The sequence below is a fragment of the Elephantulus edwardii genome, unplaced genomic scaffold (genome assembly GCF_000299155.1).
Source record: "Elephantulus edwardii isolate Elephantulus edwardi_28Jun2011 unplaced genomic scaffold, EleEdw1.0 scaffold00051, whole genome shotgun sequence".
Classification (NCBI taxonomy): Eukaryota; Metazoa; Chordata; class Mammalia; order Macroscelidea; family Macroscelididae; genus Elephantulus; species Elephantulus edwardii.
In genome coordinates, this window is record NW_006399801.1 from 5132325 (window position 1) to 5143150 (window position 10826).

The window sequence follows — 10826 nt, forward strand, 5'->3', positions numbered from 1 at the left end:
AGAACACAATTCATAAGAATATTAATTCAGCATCTGCATCTGTTTCAATGAGAAAAGGCAGTGGGAGATTGATGATAGTGTGCTGAGTAGCACAGCTGGCATCTGCCCTGTGTTTGGCAGGGCATTCCACTTCTGTCTGTTCTCTGTGTGTCCTGGGAAGAGAGACGTTTGGACTAGGAAGTGAGATCAGATCTAGCTCTGACACCAACTAGAAAGGTTATGACAGTAAACTTCTCTCAAGTCCTAAGTGACATCTAACACAGAGAATGTTGTTGTTGTCATTGTGTACTGTTGGGTCAGAACTATCCCATAGCTGACCCTCTAGTGGGTTTTCAGAGGCAGTAAATCTCCACAAAGTATCTGGTGGATTTGAACCTCAAACCTTTTTGTTGGCAGCACATTTTCTTACCATCAAAGTGCCAGTGCAGAGAACGGTCCTACAGAATTTAAAGGGAGGCACATTAGAGTTCTCTTGAGAAACAGAACCAGAGAATATGCATATTCAGAGGAAGAGACAGACAGGTGAGGGGAGAGAAGGGCACTCTGGTGACATAGTCCCTGGAGAGCTGCACTGGCAATTTGAATCCACCAGCCTTTCTGAGGGACAAAGATGGCTCTCCTCGCATGTAATTTACAACCTTGGGATTTCCTGGGGGTCAGCTATGAGTTGCGACCAACTTAACAGCATTGAGAGCGAGAGCAATAGAGATTTAAGTCAAGGCATTGGCTCATGTGATCTGTGATTGTGGCATCGGGGTCTGACAAGTCCAAAATCCTTAGGTCAGATGTGACAGACCTAAGACTCTAGTTGGCTCCCAGAATTGAGGGAGGGAGGCTGTCATGTCCAAAACCTGTAGGTCAGATGTTTCTACAGCCTTTAGTCCAAAGATCCAAATCTCAGGCAATAAGAAGAGTGGAGAGAGAGATTAAGTTTCCCCAAAGTAGCTTTAGAGTCTGGAGGTAGAAACTTTTTTCAACTGTTTGAATATTACAATAGAACTTGCGTGTTGTGGAAAATTAAAGAGAAGGAAAATGGAAATTCCAATTAATAATGATAAACTGCATCCTGTCAATGGCAGAACACCTGTGAGACCCAGGGAAACGAAATAGTCTTGTCAAATTCCAGCTCTCACAGGCTTCACTGTGCATTAGGATCACATTATGGAAGGTGATTACATTGCATTAAACTGTATGATGGAACAGCAGCTAATATAATGTTTGGCCAAACCACTGAGAAGCATAGCTTAGCCAAGTAGACACACAGAATTACAAAGGGTGGGGTGGGCTGTTTTCATCTCCTAACTCTGGAAAAGCAACTGAGTCTGCGTTAGACCTGAAGAAACATCATACTCAGAACATGGCTTTGAGACTTTCACTCCTTTTCTTCTCTTTCCTGCAGATCCTTATCAGATTCTTGGACCAACAAGTAGCCGCCTTGCAAATCCAGGTGAGATGTTGCTGAAATTTGTTTGTTTGTTCGTTTGTTTGTCTAAACAAAGTACCATTTTTGAAATGGCCATTTGATCATTCAACTTGTGTTGGTGAGAACTTCCTGAAATGAAACACATTATGATTTTTTAGGTCTCATTGAATTTATTTGCTTAAGTGGAAATAATTAGACTGCTTATACATTAAAATTTTAGCTTTGGCAAAGAGTATTTCAGCCTACAATAAATAAAATGAGAAAATAATTACTGTTTTTTTTAAAAAAATAAACAGAATCCATACAAGACTTTAGCTTTAAGATCGTTGTCAATAATATGTTTCTGAACTTCGATGACAGTGGAGATTCTGAATTGGTTTATTCTTGCCAAGGATTATCACCTGTCCCCCACTGCAGTGCCAACCAAATTGCTTGATTTGTTTGTATTCAGATCAGAGCCAGCTGTGCTGGCACCACTTTCCAAAATTCACAGCATATGCTGCATATTCTCAACAACAAATTCAAGTGCCAGGTTGTCCCAAGCGTATTGTCTCAACCCTGAGGCCAAAATAGGGGTGGAAGCTGAAAAGATTTAGGTTCAGTTGGTGTTTGTCACAATAGAACCCATACTGGGAGAATACCATTCTAAGTAATTGTATTATAATAATTCTATTCATGACAATTTATTAATTATAATTACAAATCATCAGCATCTTTGACATCTACATTTTAGCTAACCTTTTAATTATCCAATAAATGTTATTAAACAGCTGAGCAACTAGAAGCAAGTGTTTTGTCTACGGAACTACCAGGTCCAGGGTCTAAACCAGGAGCTCAATAATTGTCCAATAACTGAATGAAGAAGTAGTAGGATATGGTAAAGGGGGTTGGAGGTTCTGGTGGAGAGAGATTACAACACTGTGTCCACACCATAGAGCCTCGTCACCATAGCTCTTTTTCTTACTCAGGCATGTAGCTGATGGCCAGGGCTTCAGAGTCCTTTTCCCTCTTCCTCAACAGTGTCCAGTTTTCCATTTGCAATTGCCAATCTTGCTATTCAAATAAAATTAATCTTATTTCTTATTGTTTTGAGATGTTTCAGTCAGGGGAAAGACTGGTGGTTTGGTGGTAGAATCTCATGCTGAAGACCAGGCTTGACACCCAGTTAGCCCACCTCTTACACAGCCTCCAACTATCTCTCATTGGAGACTAGTGTGTATGTTATGATGCTGGACAGAATTCAGTGGGGCTTCTGAACTAATGTGAACTAGGAAGAAAGGCCTGTGATCTACTTAAAGAATGCAGCCAATGAAAATCCTATAAATTCTAACACCAACGACACAGGACCAGGCAGCTGCTTTGTGAGTGGAGTCACCATAAGTTGAGGACTAACTCCACAGCATGGAACAACAATATAGTTGTTTTTTTTCTCCCCTTCATTTATAATGAGTTGGACTTCTTCCCATCTATCTTCTGGCTGTATGTGAGTCATATTTATGAGGTCTTGTCCCTGATAGCAGAATACCTTTAATCTATCCATAAATGAAAATGTTCCTTCCTGCTTGATTCTTTTTTTCCATCCTCTGATAAACAAGTCCTTCACCACTTAAAATTGCTCTCCTGCTCTTTATTATAGTGCAAACCTTTTGTTAATAATTTTAAATGGAAAAATGACATCACCCACTATGAATGCATAAGATGATATCAGCATCCCAATGTCTCTATCCCAAATAGTCATTTGATGATTTGGACCATATTTCTCCTCCTGGGAAAAGCATGCCAAGGAGCTGTTGGTGGATTCCAACCACTTCCCTGTGGGCTAGCAGCACAATTCCTTACCTACCTGAGTATAAAGGGATACACGGATATACCTTTCTTGAACATCTAGTTTCAGCCCAAACCAAATCATGGCAAGTGTTGATGTATTGGCTGAGTTCATCCTCAAGGTCCTAGAAGTGGCAGAGCCAATGTCCGAGAAAGGCACAGCCAACTTACAGAGTTAATTCCCTCATCTGCCAGCTCCGTCCCTGCCCTACACCAGGTGAGACTGAGCCCTAGGGAGTTGCAGGCTGAGCCGTTCATCCTGGACAGAGGAGCTGTCATCACCATACCAGGCTGTGGGCCCAGCCGATGGCTGTGCACGTAGATTTTCTGCACCACCCAGCAATGATAGAAAAGCTTTACCAACTCATTGGGTCCTTGGTGCCATCAGGGTCCTGGCTGTTATATTTCCTCTGTCTTCTGTCCAACGCCGCCTTGGCAAGGTTCCATTAATCCTAGTCACTCTCCAATCCCCACTTTTCCTTGTGGTTTACAAACTGTTTTGTTGCTTTGCCCTTTGCTCAGTCTGCATTCTCCTTGGAGCTGTTTCTTTTTTGTTTGCTCACGTTAGGAGACCACTTTGCTCCTGAAAATGGAAGGATTTGCTTCCGTCCTCTCGCAGGCCACATCCCACCCTCTCTCCCCCCACCCCGGGCTCTCCAGATGAGTGGGACTTCCACCTGCTCCTTCACTCTATGGCAGGGAGGAATGAGTTAGCGAAAGTCTTTACAAGCTTTCCATTGTGAAGTATTTTGTTACTTAAGTCTTCAGAAACTAATATAACATCCTTGTGATGTGAGTTAGTAAGGATTAGTTTTCTTTCTCCGAGAGAATTAATGGAAAATCCATTATTGGGGGGAAGTGGGGGCAGGGAATTATGGCTGTTCAGTTAATTCAAAGGTATTAGTTTACAGGGTCTGCTATAACAAAAATATGTCAAATTGAATGGCTTATCAAAGGCTAAAAGTCAGAATTCAAGGTGTCGTTGAGGCCAAGCTCTGGCCATCAACTCCAGGAGAAAGATGTTTTTGTGTGCATGTGTGTCCCTCCTAGCTTCTTATTCATCCAGGTGTTCCTTTCTTAGCTTGCACCTTCATCCATATTTTCATTTCTGCTTCCCTAATCACATAGCAGTATTCCCTCTATGTCTTTCTGTGTCTCTTCTCTCTCAGATGGGCACCACTCAGGTTGGATTTGAACTCAGCCTGCTCTAGCATGACCATGTGTTCACCTAACCGAGAACATCTGCAAAGACTCCATTTCCAAAACAAGGTCATGGTCAGGTGAAAGGATGTCAACATATCTCTGGGGCGGTACACAGTTCAATTCATAATAGATATATTACCAAGTTAAAATGGGAAAATAGATGTCAGTGATTTGTAAGGAAAAAATATTTATGACGTAAAGGTAAGAATGGTGTTTTGGTGTAAAATCTTGCCTCTTCAAAGAGTGTCTATTTACTTGGAAGGAGCTCTGATGGCATACTGTGTTATGTGCTGCTCTGGTCAGCTGGGCACGCCCACCTGCTTTTTTTCAGGAGAAAGATGGTGGATAGCCCCAGAAACTTGATAGAGGGTCAGTGTTAATCAGAATCAACTCAGCAGCCTCGGGGGAGTGGCGTGGGGTGTTGGTGGTTGATGCTGTTGATGGTTGGATCTGTAAAAGACCCAAGCCACTTTCTGACTTTACTCAACCCTAAAATTCTTGCTTTGGATACTTGTTCAGTCTTTTTGCATGCATCCCATCACATGTTAAATGTTACTGTTTGATCAGTTAAACAAGATCTTGATGAGCTTACTTTTGAAGTTATTGGGCCACCGATAGCTGCTTTGACTTGTAATTGACTATAATTACCCAGCCACCAGTGAGCAAGAGATCCTGGGGTGGTGCAACTGGAATGCACTTGGCTGCTGGCCCAAAGGTTAGCAGTTTACACCTACCCATGGGTGTTTAGCAAGAAAATTACCTGTTTCCAAGGAATCAGTCTCTGAAACCCTTATGGAGCACCATTCTACTGTAACATATATGGGGTTGCCGTGAGTGAGTCGTCTTGAGGACAACCAGCTTTTGAGAATTCCTGCACAGGAGGAAAATCTGTGGGGGTTCTTGATGATTTACAAATGGCTTCTATTCTGTTATATTAAATTTAGCAATTAGGGAAGCTGATAATATTACTTTTTATAGGCATTGACATAAACACTCATTCATTTTGAGTTTTCCATTTTGCTTTCATGTATGGAAGTTGATAAATTCTGCTTACAGATCTTTTCTTTTACTTCTTTTTAAAAAAATTTAAATTTATTATTAATTTCAGTAAAAATTTACAGAGACTTTGGCTTTCCATTCATTAATTGTTGCACTTTGCTCCCCTCCTAACCCTCCCCCCCCAGTACACTACCCTCTGGAAAGTAAAAGAAAAATTCTTTCCCCAGGTCCACTCCACCATGTAGCCATCGCTCTAGACTCCTGTCATGACAAAAATACGTAATCACATATCCCTTTTAAACAGTTTTCTCCCTCGTCTATTTCAATGCAGTATACATTATTGAACCCATCATTCTCAGTCTCTCCCCAACCCCAAGGTCAGTCCTGTTTTCCAACAGTGGCACCATGCAGTATTTGTCCTTTTGTGACTGAGATACTTCACTCATCATAATGTCCTCCAGGGTGACCCATTTTGAATAATATTGCATGAGTTCATTGTTTTTCAATGCAGCATAGTATTCCATTGTGTGAATATACCACAGCTTCTCTATCCATTCGTTTGTTGATGGGCACTTAGGTTGTTTCCAACTCCTTGCTATTGTGAACAAAGCCCCGATAAACATGATTGTGCATATATCTGCCTGGATGACAGTTATGGTTTCTTTAGGGTATATTCCCAGTAGTGGAATTGTTGGATCAAATGGTATCTCTATTTGCAACTTTTTGAGAAAGCACCATACCGCCTTCCACAGTGGTTGCACCATTTTACACTGCCACCAATAGTGAATATGGGTTCTAGTTTCTCCACAACCTCACCAGCATTTGTTGCTTGCTGATCTTTTCTTTTACTTCTCAAGACTCATTGCTGTTTAGTCAAAACCAACTCAGAGCTTACTCTCTATTGGGTTGTTTTTGTTGTTTTAGTTTAATTACAAAAGTCAAATACATTGTTTTTGAGAAAAGATTCTTCCAGTTTCCCTCACCACCCCTCACTGAATTATACAACTCCATGACTGGGTTTCTGAGGTTATAAATCACAGGGGAGAGGGTTACCCATCTTTCTTCCAAGGAGCGGCTAGTGGATTTGAGCCACTGCAAAGCACTGCCTTTGTGTTAGCAGCACAGATTCCAATAGTCTAGGTCCCCAGAGCTCCCTTAGATCCTGGAAGTGCTCAGTGCCTTGTACTCTGGGTCTTAAAGGATAATGGTCTAGTTAAGAGGTTAACTCATCTGTCCTTTGGGTTTCGGGCTTTCTAATCATGAATGTAGGCTCCCAGAATTCGAGCTCTTTGTGCAGGAGAAATAAAAGACTAGTAATGTCCCCTGATTCTCTCCTACACATGTTTTTAAAAGGAACAGAGGCAGTGCCAAGGTTTCAAATAGATACCAAGTGCTCCTTGAGCTGTTTAGTGAGGTCTCTGGCATTCCTCAAAATTGTTCTCTCCATGGGAGGAGGCTGACACTGAATATTTATTTTCAAACAACTTTGTGTATTTATATTAAAGCATATGTTAGACCATTAAATAAAAAAATCCCTGTTTTTTCCTATTCCCAAGTTACAGACAGAATTTTTTTCCAAAGTTGTAATCCTTTGGTTACAATATACATACTAAAACCATATGGTTTTCTCATACCATTCTTTGTATATTTTTTTGAACATGCATATTAATGAAACGTTGGAGGCAACAAAACTTGATTGAGAACAGTTTGACTATGTCCCAAAAAAGCAAAGGCTTCCATCACAGTGAACTAACTACAAGCTGTTAATACATCTCAAATGTGTTTCTAGAAGAAAAATGATTGTTCTCTATCACATATTCAGAAAAGGCTGACCTTTCTCATAGGACTGTTGTATGGATGAATTAACAAACATATCTTTTCCCATGTAGCCAAAGTGGAAACAGGGATTTACGAGTTGGACAGTTCATCACTGGTGGGAAGGATTAAAGAGATTCATTTAGAATTGATTTTCACATTACATCAGTTCTCCAAAGAGTTACCAATTAGTTATTTTAATCATCTTAGCACATCTATTGATATGCATTTATAGTATCATGAAAGGACTTATCTTTGCTAATAAGCCCGAGGTGCTGCTTAAATGACTCCACTGAGCATGCAGGCAGCCCTGCCATTGGCGTTTGGATGGGAAGACCTACCTCAGGTCTGTTTGTAAAGCTTCTAGAATCTGTTCCACACAGCTTTTCCTGGTCTACAACAATACTCTTGATATTTGCATACTTCACTCTTTTTGGGAGCCATAAATCATCTTAAAGTGCTGTAATGTAATTGCTAGAGTAATGTGCCTGGATTTACTCTGAATGTAGTGAAACACAAAAGCCATAGCTGCACGCCAGTGGGATCAGGAAAAGTCTGGCTGGGATATGCCAGCTAGATGAGAGCTCTGTGGTCAAATCCGAGGCTCACTCGAGTCCCCCAAGGGCTCACTCGAGTCCCCCAAGGGCTCATGCTCACTCCTGTTGGAGTTTTTGTCTGTGAACACCACTTTGCGGCTTTGCACCGGCAAGTGTGCATTTCCGTTAGGACGCATTCGCCAACATACTGGAAATGGGTGATCTGGTTTGAAAAAGAGCCAACTTTTTTTAAACTTCCTCATTTTGAGTGGGTTAATTCTGTTCTAGGAAAAGTTTTGACAGAATTGCCTGCTGTGCGCCAGCAAAATGTTATGTTAGAAATAACGGTGTTTGCATCCATTCTCTGAATTTCTTTCTTTTTTTTCCTTTTTTTCCCCCATAAACTCTTGAGGTTCATTTCCGAAATTTGACTTTTATTATTTTACATGACCCAGCCAACATAAATGCCATTAAGTCATGGGCACTATCCATATAATGGCACTTTCTACCTCACAAAAATAGGAAAAATTAACAGTCCCACCCCAAAACACCAGGCTGACCTGGCTTTTCTTTTGAGGAAGTTGGAGGGGGGTATTGGTGAGTAGAGCCAGCCTGAAATTTGCCCCAGAGGAATTCTTCTGGATTCCATGAAAGACTCGAAGTTTTTTGGTGAGCTGGATAGTCATCACAAGTTATCATCTAAGGTCAGGGGCCCCAGACACAGAAGGGAAAAACACCCTATGCTGTGCCATTAAGTCAATCACCTTAGACACGGGGTGACTCATGAATAGAAATGTGCTCTGCAGGATTTTCAAGATTGGGGCTTTTGAGAGCAGATTACCAGGCCTCCCTTTCAAGGCACCTTGAGGTGGGTTTGACCCATTAGTCTTTTTATGTATGTATGTATGTATGTATGTATGTCTTTTTCATTTCAATGAACATCTACAGAGATTTTGGAATTCCATTCATTCATTGTTGCACCCTTCTCCCCGTCCACCCCACCTCACCACCCCCCCCCCCTTTTTGCTCCTCTCCTTGAAAAGCAAAAGAAAAACTCCCTCATTGGTATACAATCCCCCACACACATCCCCCAACCCCAAATATAATCCACTCTGCAACCCACATTCCGTACTCTTACGATAAACACAATGCCCTAAAATGGTCTTTTAGTTAGTGTTTAACTGTTTGAGCTGCTCAGGAACTCTTCACCAGGTATAAAACAAGGGAGTAATTAAAGGTGTGTTCTTGGGAGAAAAAAAAAATGAACTGATAAAACCCCCAAAACCCCTCAAGCTCATTGCCATCAGTGACCCTCCAGCTAGCTTTTCTGAGTCTGTAAATCATGTGGGGGGAGGTTGCTCATCTGTCTTGTGCACAGTGAATTTGAGTCGGCCAAGGCACCACCTTTGACTTAGCAGCCCAACTCCCTATTGACTGCACCACCAGAGCAGAGATAGGCTGAGCTCAGGAAAAAGAGAGGAAGCCTGTGGCTGCCACTGGAGCCTTGCTTGAGGCTGATCCCTCAGAGAGCCCTGGGGCATGAATGGTCCTGCCTGAGGCTGGGGCTCTGGCCTGAGCTGCTTTGTATCTGACTGTCTCTGGCTGTGGGCTCTTGGATGTGAGTGAGTGAGGCAGTTGCTGTTTAACCAATGGCAGTTCTCTGAAGAAGTTAGCTATGGAGGAGTAGCCACAAAATACTGTCAGCTGAGGGTTGAATCCCAGCAGCAACAACAACAAATCATTTCCCTTTGGGTGGATTCTGACTCATGGTCCCCCACATGTTAGTTAGTTATGCTCCACTGGGCTGTCAGTGGCTAGGTTTTTCAGAAACTTTTCTTTGAAGATGCCTTTAGATAGACTTGAACCTGAAACCTTTTGGTTAGTAGTCAAGTTCACACCGTCCAGGACTCTAAGTCAGGGAGAGTCTGGAAAGGCAGATGTGGGTGGGGCCCCAGGAGCACCTAGTTCCCTCACTGATGGAGCCTCAGACCCTGTTCTCACTGTTGTGTTTCTTCCCTTTTCTCACCTCCTTAGGGAGCGGACAGATCCAGCTCTGGCAGTTCCTCCTGGAGCTCCTGTCGGACAGCTCAAACTCCAACTGCATCACCTGGGAGGGTACCAACGGGGAGTTCAAGATGACAGACCCCGATGAAGTTGCTCGGCGTTGGGGAGAACGGAAAAGCAAACCCAATATGAACTACGATAAACTCAGTCGAGCTCTTCGTTACTACTATGACAAAAACATCATGACCAAAGTCCACGGGAAGCGCTATGCCTATAAGTTTGACTTCCATGGAATCGCCCAGGCCCTCCAGCCCCACCCTCCAGAATCATCTCTGTACAAGTACCCCTCAGACCTCCCTTATATGGGGTCATATCACACTCACCCCCAGAAGATGAACTTTGTGGCTCCCCACCCTCCAGCTCTACCCGTGACATCGTCTAGTTTTTTTGCTGCCCCAAACCCCTACTGGAATTCACCAACTGGAGGTATATACCCTAACACTAGGCTCCCCGCCAGCCATATGCCTTCTCACCTGGGCACTTACTATTAAAGACCTGTTGGAAGCCTTGCCCAACAACACACAATCGATCGCCAGTGAATTGCCACAAACTCTTTTGGAGAAAACATGAATCAAAGTGCCTGAGAAGGAGCGAGCAAGGTTGATTGGGGCTGGGGAAGGACACCAGGGAAGAAATCCCAAGGACTCTTAGGGGGGTGGGAATTGCTAAAGTATTACTACAGAAATAAAGAGAATGCTGAAAATGCAATGTATATGGACATATAATCGGTGGACCAACCTTGTAAAAGACATTTTAAGTAGAAGCAAGACGTCACAAGACAAAGTGCCAAAGAAAGTGGTCTTAAGACACGTATAAACTTTAGAGTAGCATTTGGAATCTCACTAGTACAAACTGGGATTCAACTACAGCAATAGAGATGACACAGTTTTGACTTAACATGCCATTTATAATGTCATTTGTTGTTGTTTTTTAAAGGGAAACTACCTGTATTTAAATATAGG

At 42.4% G+C, this 10826-nt stretch overlaps 1 protein-coding gene across 1 annotated transcript in view; it reads left to right on the top strand.

Annotated features, from left to right (window-relative positions):
• The window catches only part of ERG (v-ets avian erythroblastosis virus E26 oncogene homolog), a 177739-nt gene extending 167377 nt beyond the window's left edge, over positions 1-10362 (top strand). Inside the window, exons 9-10 of the mRNA XM_006886720.1 lie at positions 1400-1447; positions 9835-10362. Coding sequence (XP_006886782.1) covers positions 1400-1447; positions 9835-10355 — 569 coding nt within the window. The 3' untranslated portion in view covers positions 10356-10362. The remainder of the gene's footprint in view (positions 1-1399; positions 1448-9834) is intronic.
• The last annotated feature ends 464 nt before the right edge of the window (positions 10363-10826 follow it).